The sequence below is a fragment of the Arachis ipaensis genome, chromosome B04 (genome assembly GCF_000816755.2).
Source record: "Arachis ipaensis cultivar K30076 chromosome B04, Araip1.1, whole genome shotgun sequence".
Taxonomy (NCBI): domain Eukaryota; kingdom Viridiplantae; phylum Streptophyta; class Magnoliopsida; order Fabales; family Fabaceae; genus Arachis; species Arachis ipaensis.
In genome coordinates, this window is record NC_029788.2 from 110,769,713 (window position 1) to 110,789,516 (window position 19,804).

The window sequence follows — 19,804 nt, forward strand, 5'->3', positions numbered from 1 at the left end:
AAAATTTAAAATATATGATTTTATTATTTGAAAATGAAAATTTTTAATTTAAACTGTTTACAATATAATTTGATAGACTCGGTGTGTAACACCCTAAATTAAATCCTATCCTCGAAGACTTTTGGATAAGGTATCACTCATTTGGGAAGCAAATATCCCTCAAGCATCAAACAAGAAAGGGAATGAATATGCAAGAACACTTACAAATGAACACACATAAGCAGGTTCTAGCAAATAAAAAAAATAAATAAAACAACAAAGTTCCCATGAGTAATGTTACTAGCAGAAAAGAAATGCTTAACGAGAAATAACTAGGAAGAAAACCCAACACGTCCTAACTAAATTCGTCGAAGAAGCTCTCATCCTTGTATCATATTCTATCCATCATCTGAACCCTTCAGTTTTCCATGAATTGGGGTACCAGCAATCCTCTTCTAACACTTTTGCACGGGTGAAGATCCTATTCATGCGATGAACTAGAATCTGATGTGGTGCCGAGATGGGAAAATATGGCACGTACTTCACTTTCATCTGAATTAAGGTTGACCACCTCGGGTGACGGTGCTGGAGTGTTCATATCTAGGAAAGTTATGACCGGCATTTGGGGGATTTCTTCTACAGAACTTCGATCTAAGTAGATAGTCTGGACCACAGTAGTAGTGGTTGTAACTATCCACGCCTGGTTTGAGGGATCGTACTCAGAAGTCACCGTCGGGAGGCTCTGCGTTGTCTCCACCCGATGTGCCATGTTCCTGTGGAGATAGTATGAAACAGAAAAAGGAGTGAGAACTAAAAAGATCTCAATAGGAGTGCTAAGTGACACCTCCATATCTACCATCATACTTGTTTTTGGTACTTTTCTTTTCTTTTCCAAGATTATCTCGATCGATCACCTGTCCTTATCATATCGATATTTTGTCTTTGGCGTCACCTTCCTTGCCGAAAGATCATTCACTTAGTTCGATTTACAATCAAAATTATTTAGACATACACAAGAAGAGAATGCAAAATGAAATATATGTGCATATAATGATGATAAAGAGCGCATGTAAAATAATATCATTTTAATAATAATGATGGCATAGGATAGACATGTACCATAGTTATCATAACCGAATCGGTAATCAATCCGGTTATAGTCACTGGTTCAACCGGTAGGTCACTGATTTACCCAGTTAACCCGGTCATAATTAAAAAATATATAAAAATATATAAATAAAATTAAAATAATGTTTTAAAACTTCAAATACAAGTCTTTACAAATATTAATTAACATAATAAACTAATCTCTAGTACAAAATACTGTCTCAATTTAAATGAACAAAAGCAATAAAAAGATAACACATTTTTAAAATACAAGTCTTTGCTGATGATGCTTGTTCTTGAGATAGTGGTGTTTCAGATGAAGACATTTTTAAAATTCTAGCAAAAGAAACAAAAAAATTTCAGCAATAAAAGATTTAGCCAACTGATTTTTTAATCAACGCAGCACCAACCACCAAAGTTCACTAATGATAATCAACAACAAATTCAACTATTCAACTCTGTTATCCAGCAACAAAAAAAATTGCTCAGGTTTAGCTATAATTATAAAAATCAAATACAGCATCAACAACCACCAGATTCAATAGCAATTCTAACTAAAATTTCCTCAAGTTCAACAACAATTATAATTTATTCAAGTATTTAACTCTGTTATCCAGCAACAAAATTCAATCCAATCATGTTATTCAGCAACAAAAAAATTTGCTCAGGTTCAGCAACAATCGTAAAAAATCAAATACAACAGCAATAACCACTAGATTCAACAGCAATTCTAATTAAAATTTGCTCCAGTGCAACAACAATTTCTAATTTATTCAAGTAATCAACTCTGTTATCCAGCAACAAAATTTAATCCAATGGTTATTCAGCAACAAAATTCAATCTAATGGTTATTCAGCAACAAAAAATTTGCTCCGGCAACAATTGTAAAAAATCAAATACAACAGCAACAACCACCAGATTCAACAACAATTCTAATTAAAACTTGCTCAGGTTCAACAACAATTCTAATTTATTCAAAATTGACACTGAACCAGTGAAAGAAAAGGGTCGAAAATTCGAAGGGAGCTCACCCAGTTGACTGGTTACGAGACTGCGACCACTACCACCCGCCGATGCAGAAGATGCTGCTTGACTGGTCCCGTTTGCTTCTGCCGCCGACGAACGCAGAGCACGAGACCGCGACGACGAGCTTATGAGTGCGAGACCGAGAGAGTGACGAGGTGACGCTGTGAGAGACTGAGAGTGACAACTGACGAGGTGAGGGGAGAGACGAGAGAGTGACGCGGCGAAGGTGAGGCCCTCTGGAGTGCGAGAGATAAGAGAGATGAGGCTAGAGTTTGGGGGGTTTCCATTCAGATTACTAGATTAGGTTTGATTAGAGGGGAGTGGGGCACTTGAACGACGCCGTTTTTCAGGCAAAACAAATTTAAAAAAAAAAAAGAAGAAGCAAAACCCCATCTCTATTCTTATGCTACGTCATCATTTCTCTATTAATTGCTTATTATAGAACATGAGATTGTTAATTTAAAAATATTTGAAAAATAATAAAAAATTAGTTTAAAACTTAAACTTATTTTATTTGATATTTTTTAATTATTCTTTATTTTATTTATATTTTTTAATTATAAATCATAAATTAAATAATGAAACTTTGTGCTTGTTTGGGCACCATTATTTTGATAAAAAAAAGATCTTTTTCAATGAAAAAGATTTTTTTTTTAGTGTGTTTGGCAAATTTCTAATCTATCTATTCTATTATATAAAAATCAGATTTCTACATTTAATGATAGAGTTGACGTGGCATGCTTCTAAGAGTGTTTCTCGATTTATTTCTTTTAATTCTATAAAGCAAATCAATTATAACTAATAAATAATATCAATTAATTAATTTGATTTGATTTGATTGGAGTAAATATCAAATTATTTTAGTAAATAATAAATATGATAACAAAATACATGAATTAATTTAATTAGTTTATTTTTTTCAATGTTATCTATTTATACGAGATCATAATGTGTTTTTTACCCATTCGTTCTCTCTTCTCTCTTTTTTCTCTTTTTCTCTTCCTCTCTCTTGTGTTTAGGCTACAATTTTTGTAATTTATTAAATTTTTTTTCTTTTATCTCTACTTATACATTTCATTTTTTTATATTTTTTAAAAAATTTGTCTATTTTAGTTGCTTATTATTAGGCGTATATTTTTTTTCCTTCTAACTTTTGATTAACAAAAGAGATGTGTCTTTTTTACGGTGTTTTTAAATAATCTTACTATAATTTTATTTGTAATATTTTCTTTTGTCATGTGTACTTTATGTGTTTAAGGAATTGACTTAAAGTTATAATATGATATATAAAATTATAGTATAATTTACATTATGCTAAAACATTAGAGTATTATCGTATAGATATTTTTGGATTTTTCCATTAAATTGTTAATATAAAATATTAGGATTAATTTGGTGCACGATATTTAATTTTAAAGACTAAAATGAATTACTTGATACAAAGTCAGAAATTAATTTAGTATATAGATAGATACATAAATTATTATATATATTTACCCCTTCTTCTAAGAATTAGCTACATAGACATGCATGTTAATTACGAGAAAAAAAATCCTTTTAATCACCTACTGAAAGCTCCTAATTAATTAAAGCTTTTATTATAGGAATTACAATAATATTAATTAATTTCATCTGCCATATGTATACGATGATATAGATGTTATCCTTTGATTTCTTTCCCTGCATAATGTGTAAAGCATCTATAGATCTAGCGAGAATCTCCTTTGAATTTGCAGGTGAGAATATACCACACTTCCATACTTGACTTACGTTACTATAACATCTGAAAGGTTGTATTTAGGAGAGAGGCTGAAATTTAAAAAAAAAAAATTAATTAAATTTTTGTATTATTTTTTAGAATTTGTCTTATTTAACATTTATTTCTATAAGAATTATTTTTTGAAAGAATATAGTTTATAACATTTATTTTTTTTACTATTTATTTCAAAAAAATCTTAATTACTTAACAATCTTTATTTTTTAAATTCATTATATATATATATATGCAATTTTACTTTTCTTTTGATAAAATTCTACTTGTCATGCTAATTCTTCTAATAATATAAATATGGATAATTATATTTTTATTTTTTGATATAATCGATATATTATTAATAATTATTAATAATGAATAGTAATTAATTCCTCATATTTTTAATCAAATCATTTTGATGATAGTTTCTATTTATTAATGTTAATGATTGATTGTTTCTTTAAAATAAAATGTATTATAATTTTAGGTTATTTCATAATTAACAATAATGCTTGATTATTTCTTTAAAATTAAATTACATTATGATTTTAAGTTATTTCACAATACATAATTAATGTTCATAATACTAAATTACTCTAAATTTTCTATTTTCTATAGTTAGTAGTTAATCCCAAATTGAAAAGATTATGTTGAATTGTTGAATAGTTCAAGTATAATTGAGGTAGTTAATTTAGTTAATTTGTAATAAATAATATATAAGACAACAAAATAAATGAATTCATTTAATTTAATTTATAGAACGAGTATTAATTAATTGATACTTAAATAAATTATTTAAACTGGTCACATATATTTTTCAATTGCTCTCTTATTAGTATGGTTCAGTAAACAAAACGGGTATTAATTATTGTAGTGAATGAATTCGCCGACCACCACCACCACCACTGTAACCATTGACGATAGCCACCATCCATCATCTTACTCCTTGGACTTCGTTTCCATCCGATCCGCCTCAGATTCGCATCTCTGTCATTGTTTGTTCATCTCAGATCTACGTGGCCAAGGGCTTTCAGCCACCGTTGCTGCTCTTATCGCAACACCACACCTCCGTCGCTTGCACCGCCACCATTCTTGCACGTAGACGCACAAGATCATCGTCGCCGGTAGGTCTTCTCCGTTTATTTTTTCGATTTTAGTTTGAATATTCAGAAGCATGTAATTCTCTCTCTGTGTTATTACTTTTGCTCTGTTTGCTTGCTTGATCCTAATGAATCTGGTAGATTAAGCTGAAATTTAAGTGTTTAAGTGTTTCAGATCCTAATTTTTTGTTTGCTCTGTCTTCTCCGTGCTTGCTTGCCTGTGCCATTGTTGCTTGCTTGCTCCGTTTATATTTGGATTTTGGTTTAAATGTTTGAAATGCTTTCTGTAGAGTTTCATTAAGATTATGTTTGTATTATTGCTCAAAATATAAAAATGTTTGAGAGTATATTTGCAGTAGTAATTGTTGGCAAGGAGTGAGATGTTGATGCTGCATTTTCTAATTCTGTGGTTTCTAGAATATCATCACTGCTGGTTTCATTGTCTTTAAATTACTCAACTAACTATCTTGGGAGAAAATATATTCATAGATTCAGATTATGAACTGCATTTTTAATTAGTAGAAGATTATGAACTATATTTTCAATTTTCATGGTTAATTTTGAGACTAAAACCTGTTTAATCAAACATAAGTGAATATAACAGGGAAAACAATGTCATAAGTGAAGAAATTAAGCAAAAATTGTTTCTTCTTTTTGCCGTTAATTTTTGTTTGTGGGAGGGTTTCTTAGGATTGGGGCTTCTTCTTCACACAGCAAATCAACTTCAATGAATGGGAAAGAAAAGAGAAACAAAAGAACTTGCTTTGAGTTTTGGGTTTGGAAGGGGATTTGAAAAAAATAGCCAAATGATAGTTTGCTTCTTAGTTTGTTACATTGTTGGTTTTGAATGATAGTCTTTTAAAAGTGTTGATTACACTATGCATAATATGCTCAAATGTGATTGAGTTTTTGCAGGTTGGGGTTATGGCTTTTGTCACAGGTTGAGCCCTCAGAGATATTTTTGAAATCTATATCGAATGAAGTCACTAGCGTCGAAGTCATTTACCCTTCAAGGTTGGTGCCGCAGCCTTGTTTTGATGCATACTTGCTTGGTTTTGGAATAGTTTAGTAGTTTACTACTCTTAATAGTAGATTCGCCTTTGATAGTTCGATATATATTTATTATGCGGTTGATATGTATGGCAATGTTGAGTTTGATTCTTGTGTCTGAGCCTTTAAAGAGTTGCTTAGAAACCTTCCCTGATATATGACAATTACAATGTTATTGCAGTCTGAATGCACAACTTGTTCGCCGAAGATTAGGACATATTGCTCTGAGGTAATTCTCCCTCTAACACCTGTTTTAAAAAAAAAATATCAGCAAAAGTTGATGGTGTTGGAACAATAATTTAATATGGAATCTGTTAGTGTAGTTTCCAATTTAATTATGTATTTAAATCTTCATTGTCATATGAACTATTGTCTCATTTACAGGGGAACAATTATCCACCGAAAATACTTATATGCTACAGTTTCATTGATTCCATTTTCCTCTACACTGATGGTATGTATGTGCTCGGTGGACTTGTGTTTGCTCTTTAATATCTTTCTTGGCTTCAATTGATGACCATTCTTAATTGTACATTGTAGGTTTTACCTTTGCCTAATATCGCATTCTTCTGGATTTCATTTCGGGCTTATTCTCATTGGAGAGCCCTTCAGGTTTGTACTACTATTAGATTTGCAATGCACTTGCAGTTTATTATTCTCCCTCTATAATAATTTATGGTAAATCTATCTGTTTTGAAAACAATGTCATAAGTGAAGAAACCTATTTCTGCTTTTTTTACTATCTTTTTTGCATGATTTGTTTGTATTCTCAATACTTTGGCATGTATCGAAATGGTTGAGCTCACAAATAAATATGAATAGAGTTAATAAAATAATTAATATCATAAGTGGCAATAAGATATTAAGCTAATCTCTCATTTTTCTTTCTTTGAAAAAAAATACGAATGGATGCAATCATGCAGCTTGTAACTGTACATAATTGATTCTTTATTATTTATGATTTATGAAGGAAGAAAGTCCAAGATGGTGGTTAGTATCTTGCTAAGATAAGACACATTACTGAAAAGAAATTGCAGGTGATCTAATGAACATAAACAAACACTGCAAGGTTATTGTTTATTGACTTCCTCATTTTATAATTTCCTTTAAATCGTCTATTATTACAAGGTTAGCCTTATGTTGCGTAAACAAGAATCTTTATGTCTATGAGATATATCCAAGACAGTACCATAGGAGATTTAAAATTTCAAGACAAAAAAAGCTAAGATACACAAACCAAAGATACACAAACCAATTCTACTAAGGCCAATTATATTATGCAGAATCATTTCATTTTACATTCACTGCAAGTTTTCTTTCTTTTTATTCTTCAATTAGAACCTCTTCTATTTTTACGTTCATTGCTAAAACTTCAATATGGTATTATAGAGCTCAGATTCTGAATCCTCCAATCCGGTTTAATATAGCTTTTCTAATGAATTACAGGATATGTATGTTTAATATAGCTACATTATGAAAAGCTACATAATGCCATTAGCAAACTTAAGCAGCAATTCCCTTCAGCAATGCTTAAGCTTTCCAGATGAAATTGCAGGGACAAAGCCAGAGGTATTTATTGCTTCTCCTAGATTTATAAATCAATGTATACGCATGTTTTTCTTTGTGTTAGCTTGACTTGGATGCTGTATCTATCAATTTGTTTTACTGTCAGTTAAATGAACCAGATATTACAAGGACATACCTTAGCAATGTATGTATTGCAGAACAGTTGCACAAAAATGGATTGGGGTATGCACTTCTTGAAAAATCAAAGCTAGTTACCTATGATTGGGGTAAGATATAACATAGCAATTTTCACCACTTCATGAGCAAAATTAATTTACTGTGATTACTAACCGTGCTTAATCTATTAAAGTGTTAACCGAGTTTTTTCCTAAGGCTTCATAGTTACAATGGAAAGGTATGCTCTGTGCACTTCTGGCAGTAAATTCACAAATTTTTTAACAACAAAAGATGATTGGCACCGTTGGTAAAGCAATGAAATGACCTTGTATCTTAAAAGACGCGAGTTTGATTCCCTTTGCTGAAGTGATGATCACTTAGGTGGGACAATGATCTGTAACTACCTCTGAAGACATTCTTTGGAAGGATCTCTATGGTCTTCAATGTGGTGATCCTTTCTCCCCATGGTTACTTTGCTCAAGACAATGTCTTGGGATTCCCTAATACTGGTGGCCAGGTTAGTTGAGAACTCTAGATCACATGATAAAATTTGTAATTCTATTTTTGTGTTAATATTTTATTCCTCAATAATGTTAATTGGTATAAACTGTTCTTGATTCTATAACCAGGTTGTTTACATCTTGGATCAAGTTCGTGCATTGGAGAGTGAGATGCTCAACCGCATCAAGAAACAAGGCTTGGACATCACCCCTCGCATTCTCATTGTATCTCCCTATTCCAGATGTAAATATTTAGCTGACTTGTATATAGTGAATCGATTTTCACTAACTTGAATCGATTTTCACCCCTGTGATTTTCACTAATATTTAACCTATCATTGGGATTGGTTTATAGCCTAACTTAATATAACATAGTTATAGGCTTGTAGCATTTTTTATTATTTAGATTTGTAACATGATTTATTACTTTTCAAGAGAAATTTGTGTATTAATATTTTGAGTTTAATGAAATATTCATTTTGTAGTAATTAATTTCAGTATATTTATATTATGCATAGTAATAATAATTGTTGGCATAAATAATTGAGATTTTAGAAAAAAAAAGTAGTTCGTTATTTCTAAAAAAATGAGTATAATATAACTAAAACAAGTCTTAAGATTTTAGCGGCAATAGTAATGGCAACTAAAAGTAAATAACATTACAATTTTAGAATTACTTTTAGTAGCTATATAAATTGCCGGTAAAATGGGTTTTGGCGGCAATAGTAATGGCCGCTAAAAATGAATAACATTGCAATTTTGGAATTACTTTTCGTGGCCATATAAATTGCCAAGAAAATGGCCACTAATAGTTATATACTTTTTGCGGCCATTAAAAAGGTCTTTACCGGCAAATGTTATAATTGCCGCTAAAACCTTTTAGCGGCAAAGTATAAGACGGCTAATGTCTAATTGCCGCTAAAAACAAAATAAATGGCCGCTAAAAGTAATTTTTCTTGTAGTGTCATTTTGCCTAATTCATTTCTTATTAATTGTAAAATCATTGGATTATTGAGAAAGCTTGAAGTTTGTATTGAACACTTTGATTTTTTGAGAAGTGTATATTTATATTCATACCATTTACAAGTTACATTTTGGATAATATCATCAGCTTTCTGGATAATATGCAAATTGTCTTACTTTATTCTTTTTTATTATGGTTTCAAATATTTTTGTTGTAGAAATTGGATCAAGAGAGTGAGATTCTATTGCCAAAAGTGTTAGAAAGTAGGTCTTCTGGAGCAAGCAACAGAGCAGCGTGAAATATGATGGAGATTTTATGTATTAAGAGTTACATGTTAAGACATTTATAGTTAAAAAATTATGTTATGTTTGATACTTTGTATAAGAGTTATTACTTTTGATTTCTAATACTAAAAAATCATATATTATGCTTAATACTTTGTTTATGAGTTATATAATATTTTATTTATGGATTATGATTTCCAATAATAAATATTATTTGTTTAACACGATAAAAACGAGGGTAAAAACTGCATTTTTAAACGATAAAAAAATGTTACTGTCAGGGTAAAAATGGCGGTTCAAAAATGCCGTTTTAATTGACTGAAACGCCACTATCAGGGTAAAAACGGCGGTTCAAAAATGCCATTTTAACCGACCAAAACACCAATCTGTGAGGGTAATAATGGCGGTTTAAACTGCCATTTTAACCAACCCAAAAACCGCCATTTTAATCTGGAAATAATGGCGGTTTGAACTGCCATTTTAACCCACCAGAGAACCGCCGTAATAAACAAAATAGCGCTCTGAATTACAGCGCTTTTCGAAACCGCCGTACTTGGTAATAATGGTGGTTCAAACCGCCGTAAATACCCAAAAAAATCGTCGTTTTTACCAGATTTTTTTGTAGTGATCGACATAACAAACTGAGTTAACTATTATATACATTTATTTAACAGAAATTTACACGTATGTACTAACTGAATTTATGTCAATAAAACTTTTTGCGCTAATATTTACTTAGTTAATTAATAAATATTTTCTCAATACGTTACTTAAAATAAAAACATTCACTAAAATAATTAATAATCTGATTATCAAACTTTTACTTAATAATTTAATTTAGGTAAATACAAAATTACATAATTGTTCACTTAACTTAAAAAATAACTTTTACTTGGATAATTAATAACTAAATTAATAACTTAAGAAACATATAACCAATAAACTAAGACCAACGGTTGAAAAATATCTACCCAAGTATTTAACATCTAAATTAATAATTATGTAGTTAAAAAAATTAATTACAAAAAATGAGAACCACATTCCTAGAATTATACCCTATCAGTGATCTGTTGCTAACGATACAAATTGTATTCTAGTTCTTGGCAAATATCCTAACCATGACTATACATATATGGGATAATATAAACGTCAAGATAACAAAACTAACCGCGAAGTTGGCTGTCTCGGCGTAGCGCCATGTCGCGTTCAATCTATTGATGTCCGGATCACGAGCATCTGCGTGCACCATATTCGTCTTACTCAATAATATGGTCAGAAAAGGATAGAAGAGAGGAGAAAGTGGTGGAAAGGTTTGAAATGGGGCCCAGAACCTCGATGTAAACGATATCTATATATAAGCGTTACCGATAAAATATATTCTCTATCAATATATTTTTATAATGTATCTTACATTATATAATTTATTTACATAAACTTTATTTTAATGTTATATATGTTATTGGCCTTATAATAAATAAATAAAAAAGATATAATAAATATAAAATAAAGAAGTGTAAATAGAAGACTCTAGTATTAATATTCACTAATATAATTATCTCACTATAATAATAGAAGTAACTTATCTATTCATTAGTATTATATAGATTGCAACTTAAGAACTTAAAAAGAGAAATAGAGAATTGTATATGAAAGGAGGAAGAGTATTTTATTGTTGTTGTGTGTTTGTTTCAGATTGATGCTTCCTCTATTTATACACACAAATGGTCATCACTTTTCAACTTTCATTAAATTCATTCTCTCTTGAGAATGGACATCCACATATGTAGTGATCCTTATCACAACACTCCCCTTTGGATGTCCATTTAGGGTTATGTCTCGTTAAAACCTTATTAAAGAAAAACCCAATGGAAAAAAACTTTAGTGAAGGAAAAAGAGTACAATATCCTTTGCGATGGGGACTGCCTCATTAAAAACCTTGTCAAGAAAAACCCAATGGGTAAAAACCTGACCAAGGAAAAAAGAGTACAGTCTCCCCCTCTTGTCGACATCATTTAACATCTCGAAATCGGTGCATCCCAATCTGATGTACCAATTTTTTAAAGGAGGATTTTAAGAGTGACTTTGTAAATAAATCTGCTAGATTATCACTTGAGCGGATCTGTTGGACATCAATTGTCCATTGATTTTGAAGATCATGAGTAAAGAAGAATTTGGGAGAAATATGCTTTGTTCTATCACCTTTGATGTATCCACCCTTAAGTTGAGCAATGCATGCTATATTATCTTCAAACAGGACAGTTGGAGCTATCTTATGATCAATCAGTCCACATGAAGATAGAATATATTGGATCAAACTCCTGAGCCAAAAACACTCACGAATAGCTTCATGTATCGCTAGTATTTCAGCATGATTAGAGGATGTTGCTGCAATCGTCTGTTTTGTGGACCTCCATGATATAGTTGTATTACCATATGTGAACAAGTATCCTATTTGAGATCTCTCTTTATGTGGACCAGACAAGTATCCAGCATCTGCATAGCCAACTAATTGTGACTTGGATCCATATGGATAAAATAATCCCATATCAACTGTTCCATGAAGATATCAAAATATTTGTTTGATTCTATTCCAATGTCTTCTGGTTGGAGAGAAAATATACCTTGCTAGTAAATTCACAGCAAATGATATATCGGGTCGTTTATTATTAGCAAGATACATTAGCGCTCTAATGGCACTAAGATATGGTATTTCAGGACCAAGGATATCTTCATTTTCTTCTTTAGGACAGAATTGATCATTTTCCACATCTAAAGACCTTACGATCATTGGGGTACTTAATGGATGCGACTTATCCATATAAAATCTCTTCAAAATCTTTTCTGTATATGTTATTTGATGAATAAAGATCCCATTTTTTTGTATGCTCGATCTGCAGGTCGAGACAAAACTTAGTCTTTCCAAGATCTTTCATCTCAAACTCTTCTTTTAGAGTTTTTATAATTGTTGGAATCTCTTCAGGGGTTTCAATGATATTTAAATCATCAACGTACGCAGCAATCATAATAAATCCAGATGCAGATTTCTTTATGAAAACACATAGGCAGATATCATAATTCTTAAATCCGTTTTTTGCCAGATACTCGGTAAGACGATTATACCACATTCGTCCGGATTGCTTTAGACCATATAAAGATCTTTGCAATTTAACTGAGTATAATCCCTGCGAATATTCATTGGATGGTTTAGACATCTTTAGTCCTTTAAGGACTTTCATATAGATATCACGATCTAATGAGCCGTATAAGTAGGTTGTTACCACATCCATTAGATGCGTGTGTAATTTATGATATGCATATAAACTGACCAAATAACGCAATGTTATTGCATCTACTACAGGGGAATATGTTTCTTCATAATCTATACCAGGCCTTTGTGAAAAATCTTGTGCCATAAGTCGAGCTTTGTAGCGTACAACTTCATTTTTCTCATTTCGTTTTCTCACAAATACCCATCGGTATCCAACAGGTTTTACATCTTCTGGTGTACGGACTACAGGTCCAAAGACTTCACGTTTTACAAGTGAGTCTAGCTCAGTTTTCATAGCTTCTTCCCATTTTGGCCAATCATTTCTTTGTCAACATTCTTCGATTGATCTTAGCTCAAGTTCCTTACTTTCATGCATGATATTTAATGCCACATTATATGCAAATATTTTATTGACAATTATCTTATTTCGGTCCCATTTTTCTCCTGTAAAGACATAATTTATCGAGATCTCATCATTTTTACAATTTTCAGGTACCTGAATGTCTTCTGGCGTTAAAACTATATCAGAATTTTGGACAACTACGGGTGTCTTTACTATGTCTTTTTCAACATGAATAATATTTACCTCTTTTCTTTTTCGAGGATTTTTGTCTTTGGAACCGACAGGCCTGCCACGCTTCTGGCGTGAATTTGTTTCAGTGGCTATTTGTCCAATTAGGACATCATTCGAATTGGGGCATTTACCGCTAGTATATAAGATTTGGTTATCCTCTTTGTCTCAGAAAATGCATCAGGCAATTCATTTGCTATTCTTTGCAAATGTATAATCTTTTGAACTTCTAGTTCACATTGCCCTAATCGACGATCTAAATGCATCAAGGATGATGCATTCCAATTAAGTTCCTTTTCAGAAAGCTTATTCTCTCTCCCTAATGTTGGAAATTTTGATTCATCAAAATGACACTCCGCAAATCGAGCTTTAAATACATCCCCAGTTTGTATCTCAAGATACATTACTACAAAGGGAGAATCATATCCAACATATATCCTCAATTTTCTTTGGGGTCCCATTTGGTGCGAGAAGGTGGTGCAATGGGAACATATATCACACACCCGAATATTCTTAAATGGGAAACGTTTAGCTGCTGGCCAAAAGTTAATTGCATAGGAGAGAACTGATGGTAACTTGTTGGCCTCAAACAAATAAGTGTTGTGGCATGTAAAATAGCATGCCCCCAAGCTGAATTTGGGAGATTTGTTCTCATAAGTAAGGGTCTAGCAATTAATTGGAGGCGTTTAATAAGTGATTCTGCTAACCCATTTTGTGTGTGAACATGAGCTACTAGATGTTCAACACTTATTCCATTAGCCATACAATAAGCATCAAAGGCTTGGGAAGTAAATTCACCAGCATTATCAAGACAAATTGCTTTGATTAGATTTTCTGGAAACTATGCTCTTAATTAAATAATTTGAGCAAGTAATCTCGCAAACGCCAGGTTGCGAGAAGACAATAAGCACGCATGTGACCATCTCAAAGATACGTCTATTAGGACCATAAAATATCTAAAAGATCCACGTGGTAGATGAATAGGTCCACATATATTGCCTTGAATCCTTTCTAGGAATTCAGGGGACTCAAATCCAATCTTTACTGGTGATGGCCTTAAAATTAACTCTGAAAACATGCAGCACAACAAAATTCACTAGATTTAAGAATCTTCTGGTTTTTTAGTGAATGTCCATGGGAGTTTTCAATAATTCTCCGCATCATGGTTATTCCATGATGACCCAATCGATCATGCCAAGTTATGAATTTATTTGGGCTAGTAAACTTCTGGTTTACAATAGCATGTGATTCAATTGCACTAATTCTAGTATAATACAATCGAGATGAAAGTGAGGGTAAATTTTCTAATATAATATTTTTAATTGAATCTTGAGTTGTGATACATAAGTACTCATGATTTCCCTCATTCATCGTTTCAATATGATATCCATTTCGGCGAATATCTTTAAAACTCAATAAGTTCCTTAGAGACATAGTAGATAATAGTGCATTATTTATTATGAATTTTGTTCCTCCGGAAAACAAAATTATAGCTCTTCCGGAGCCTTCAATCACATTGTCTAAGCCAATAATAGTATTAACACATTCTTCTTTTGGCACAAGATGGGTAAAATATATATCACTTTTGAGAATGGTGTGCGAACTTGCACTATCCACAGGGCATACATCTTCATTATATATTCTTGTCATTTTCTTCAAAGATAAATAATAATAAAATGAGTAGTAATATATGCACAGTCAAATTGAATTCTTGATTGGAATTATTTTTCTAATAAACACTGTACATAAAAATAATGTCATATACTAAAATTTTATCATTATCACTATTATTATTATTTTTTAGAACTTGACACATTTAATGATTTCAAAATTCTTAAACATAAACATTAATATTTCATTATTTATATACATCATATTTAAAAGGGTTAAATATGATTTTGGTCCCAATGTAGAGGCTAAAAATCGATTTCGTCCCTGACCTTTTTTTTGCTACAAAATGGTCCCCAAGGTTTCAGTTTGTTTTAAAATCGTCCTTCGGACGAAAATACCCCTCCATCCCCTCTTCTTTCTTAACACCCCTCTTCTTCCTCAACATTAACCAGAAGCAGAAGCAGATGCACAAACGCAGAAACAAAAGCAGGTAACAATGGATAACAATCAGCAGAACAACAACAACAGTAACAATGGATAATGGAATTAGAGCGACGATAAAAACAAAACCAAAAGTAGAAGAAAAAACAGAAGCAACAGAAACAGAAGCAACCAAAGCATCAATAACAACAATGGAATAAAAGAAATAAACAGATGCTACCAGAAGCATCATCAACAACAACAACAATAGAATCCTTTAAATCTGAAAAATTAAAGAAAAAAGAATAAAAAATTAAAACAGAGGGAAAGGGTTACAGCAGTGGTGGTGGAGGAGGGGCTGCGGCGGTGATAAACCACTATTACAGGGCATACATCTTCATTATATATTCTTGTCATTTTCTTCAAAGATAAATAATAATAAAATGAGTAGTAATATATGCACAGTCAAATTGAATTCTTGATTGGAATTATTTTTCTAATAAACACTGTACATAAAAATAATGTCATATACTAAAATTTTATCATTATCACTATTATTATTATTTTTTAGAACTTGACACATTTAATGATTTCAAAATTCTTAAACATAAACATTAATATTTCATTATTTATATACATCATATTTAAAAGGGTTAAATATGATTTTGGTCCCAATGTAGAGGCTAAAAATCGATTTCGTCCCTGACCTTTTTTTTGCTACAAAATGGTCCCCAAGGTTTCAGTTTGTTTTAAAATCGTCCTTCGGACGAAAATACCCCTCCATCCCCTCTTCTTTCTTAACACCCCTCTTCTTCCTCAACATTAACCAGAAGCAGAAGCAGATGCACAAACGCAGAAACAAAAGCAGGTAACAATGGATAACAATCAGCAGAACAACAACAACAGTAACAATGGATAATGGAATTAGAGCGACGATAAAAACAAAACCAAAAGTAGAAGAAAAAACAGAAGCAACAGAAACAGAAGCAACCAAAGCATCAATAACAACAATGGAATAAAAGAAATAAACAGATGCTACCAGAAGCATCATCAACAACAACAACAATAGAATCCTTTAAATCTGAAAAATTAAAGAAAAAAGAATAAAAAATTAAAACAGAGGGAAAGGGTTACAGCAGTGGTGGTGGAGGAGGGGCTGCGGCGGTGATAAACCACTATTTTATGGTTTATATTGTGTTTAATTGTGTGATTTTATCATGATCCTTACCCACTTATTCATTAAATTAGCATGCATTTAGATTTCCTTCCTGAATTTATTACATGTTTGAAAACTGCTTCCTAAAGACTTTAATCATGTATTTTTAATTCCCCTTTGTTCCATTCGATGCCGTGATCTGTGTGTTGAATGTTTCAGGCTTTACAGGGTATGAATGAATTGGAGATTGGAAAGGAAGCTAGCAAAAATGGAAGGAACACAAGAATTTGAGGAGATAACCAGCGAGAAGTGACGCGGTCGCATGGCTCACGCGACCGCGCGAAAGAGAGCAAATCGCAGTGACGCGACCACATGGCTCACGCGGCCGCGCGGATTGGAAAAGCTCGAGCGACGCGGTAACGTGAACGACGCGATCGCGTGGCAAGGAAAAGCGCGAATGACGCGTCCGTATGGGCGATGCGATCGCGTGACATGTGCGATCTGCATAATCTGCAGAATTCGCTGGGGGCGATTTTAGACCCTATTTCGACCAGTTTTCGGCCCGGAACAACAGACTAGAGCCAGAGAACATGCAGAAACCAGAGACAACATTCATTCTACACAAGTTTTAGTTTTAGATCTAGTTTTACTCCTCCTCTAGGTTTTCTCTCTAGTTTTTAGGATTTTAATTTTCAATTGATCTTAGCATTGGAACATTGAGAAGAGTTATTACCTCATCAAGACTTCGTCATTCTAGTTCGTTCTCTTAACTTGGTTTTATTCTTCCATGTTCTTTGCTTTGTTCAATTTTGTCATTAGAATACTTTTATGATTATTTAATACAAGGATTATTTCTTTTATTTTAATTCATTTTAATTTCTAATAATCATGTCTTCTTTTAATTCCCTTTCATATGTTATGGATTTATTATTTACAATGAGTGAGTAGTTCCCTCACTTGACAGGGAGTTGATTTAAAGGAACTCTTGAGTTGGAAGGATTGAAAGAGAAATTGTAATTGGGTTAACTGTTGGATTGCTATCTAGTCACTAACACCAATCCCTTTGAACTAAGTGGGTTGCAACTCGTGAACAGATCTAGCATTCCAACTTGTTTGACTTTTCTTTACTTAGTAAAGGATAACTAAACAGAACAACCATTAATTATCAATTGACCTTGAATCCATTCCATCAATAATAGAGATTCCAACTAATCAACTCCCAGTTAAGGCTTTTATTTAAATTATTTAATTATCCAATTTAATTTCCAATTTACCTAGCTCAACTTCTTTTTGAAAACATCTGATTAATAAAATAGCACACTTTTCTGCAACTCGTTGGGAGATGACCTGGGACTCAAATTCCCAGTATTTTAATTTTAAATTTCTGTGACACCTTTCTAAATTGGTGAGCAGATTTCTGGCGAGCTAAGAACTATACTTGCAATGTATATATTTTAATAATTTTTAATTCACCAATTTCTGCACGCATCAATTTTTGGCGCTGTTGCCGGGGAGTTGCAATAGAGTGCTAAAGTTATTAATTAGAATTTATTTATCTGCATTTTATTTTATTTTGTTACTATGAGCTGCATGTTTCTTTCGTCAAATGACGCGTTCACTTCCTGACCCAAGCTTGCCAATATTCGATCCTGAAATTGAAAGGACTATTTCACGAATAAGGCGAGCTAAGTGTTGGTTAGTCCTCTCTGAGGGCGAGTCTGAAACGTCAGTTGAGGAAGAGACCAGCCCCCGTTCTACTGATTCGGTTGTTTTACGTGCAGAAGACATGGCAGCTAGGAGAGTTACCATCCAGGAGGAAGGAGCCCCTAATTTTACACTGCAACCGTTTCAAGCGCATCATCCAGCGGTGGCTACAGATTTTGAAATAAAGACCGCACTGCTCAATTTAATGCCCAAGTTTCATGGCTTACCTGCTCAAGAGCCTATAAAGCACCTGAGAGATTTCCAGGCAGCTTGTTCTACTGTCAGGCGTGACGGTACAGATGAAACTTCAATTTTACTGAAGGCTTTCCCGTTTTCTCTTGAGGGAAAAGCAAGAGAGTGGTACTACACTCAACCTCTAGCAAATGTATCCAACTGGGATACACTCAGAAAAGAATTCCTGGAGAAATTCTTTCCATATGAAGTTACTGATAAACTGAGAAAAGATATTTCCACAATTGTTCAGGATGACAATGAGACTCTCTTTGAATATTGGGAGCGCTTCAATAATCTTTTGGAAGCATTCTCCCACCACATGATTGACAAGATAGTGTTACTTAGCTATATCAAACAGGGTATGAGGCCCCAAGATAAGACCACATTGGAAAGTGCTAGCAATGGGTCTATGAAGAAGTACAAGACCACTGATGAGGCATGGCAATTGATCAGCGATTTAGCTGAATCTACTAGGAACCACAGGCAAAAGCAAGGCCGTTCAAAAGCCGTTGCAGAAGTATCCTCTAACAGAGAGACGGCTGCTCTAGCTCAGAGTATCTGTGAAATGACCAACTTGCTGAAGCAAATGCAATTGAATCAACAACAAGTTCAGCAAGCTCAACCTCCTCCACCACAGCAAGGCCAATAGTTAGTCCCACAAAGAGTTTGCGGAATCTGTGCTGATTATAGCCATTATACTGATGAATACCCGCAACTCCAACAGGAAGACAACATGGTAGCATCCACTCATAACTTCTATGACTGCCCCAACCAAGGGTACAATTAAGGTGAAAATAATAACCATGGATGGCAGGACAATTCTAACCAGAATTGGAGGGACAACAATAACAGAGGAGGCAGAGATAATCAGGAAAATCAGAGGTGGAATAATAATAACAACAGGCAGCAGAATCAACCTTACAGAGCATCTCACCTGAGGCAAAACCAAGGACCACAGAACAATCAACAGCAGACCTCTCAATTTACTCATTCTTCTTTATCTCCTAATGAAGAGTTACTGCAATCTTTTGAGCGAAGACAATAGACCATGGAAAATAACATCATGAATAGTATTAATGCCAGTCTGAATGGTCTGACTTCTACTTTGCAAGCTCTTGTCTCACAGATTGGATCAGCGCAAAATTCTAGTAACCAACCTTCAAGCTCCACTGGAATCCCCTCTCAACCATTACCCAATCCAAAGGGAGGCATTAATGCCATCATCCTGAGGTCCGGAACCACACTGCAGGAGAGGAATCAGGAGGAGCCAAGCTCACCAGAACACGCCTCAACTGAAGAGGTGGTAGAAATAGAAGATGTTGAAGAGGAAGAGGACATACAGGACATAGCTGAAGAAGAAATAGCTCAACCACAGGAGGAAGCACCGAAAGGCG

The 19,804-nt window shown here is 33.1% G+C and overlaps 1 protein-coding gene and 1 long non-coding RNA gene across 2 annotated transcripts; one reads left to right on the forward strand and one right to left on the reverse strand.

Moving 5' to 3' along the window:
• On the reverse strand, nucleotides 180-2,457 carry LOC107639597. Its single transcript, XR_001620225.2, has 2 exons — nucleotides 2,118-2,457; nucleotides 180-752 (listed from the first exon to the last, which is right to left on the reverse strand). It is a non-coding gene; the product is annotated as an uncharacterized LOC107639597 (long non-coding RNA).
• LOC107636816 lies at nucleotides 3,800-8,686 on the forward strand. The gene is made up of 11 exons (XM_021122546.1): nucleotides 3,800-3,848; nucleotides 4,532-4,536; nucleotides 4,790-4,989; nucleotides 5,881-5,979; nucleotides 6,197-6,244; nucleotides 6,400-6,469; nucleotides 6,556-6,627; nucleotides 6,986-7,084; nucleotides 7,462-7,584; nucleotides 7,688-8,215; nucleotides 8,328-8,686. Exons 1-8 carry the CDS (start codon nucleotides 3,800-3,802, stop codon nucleotides 7,019-7,021), a joined length of 579 nt encoding a protein of 192 aa, XP_020978205.1. The 3' UTR covers nucleotides 7,022-7,084; nucleotides 7,462-7,584; nucleotides 7,688-8,215; nucleotides 8,328-8,686.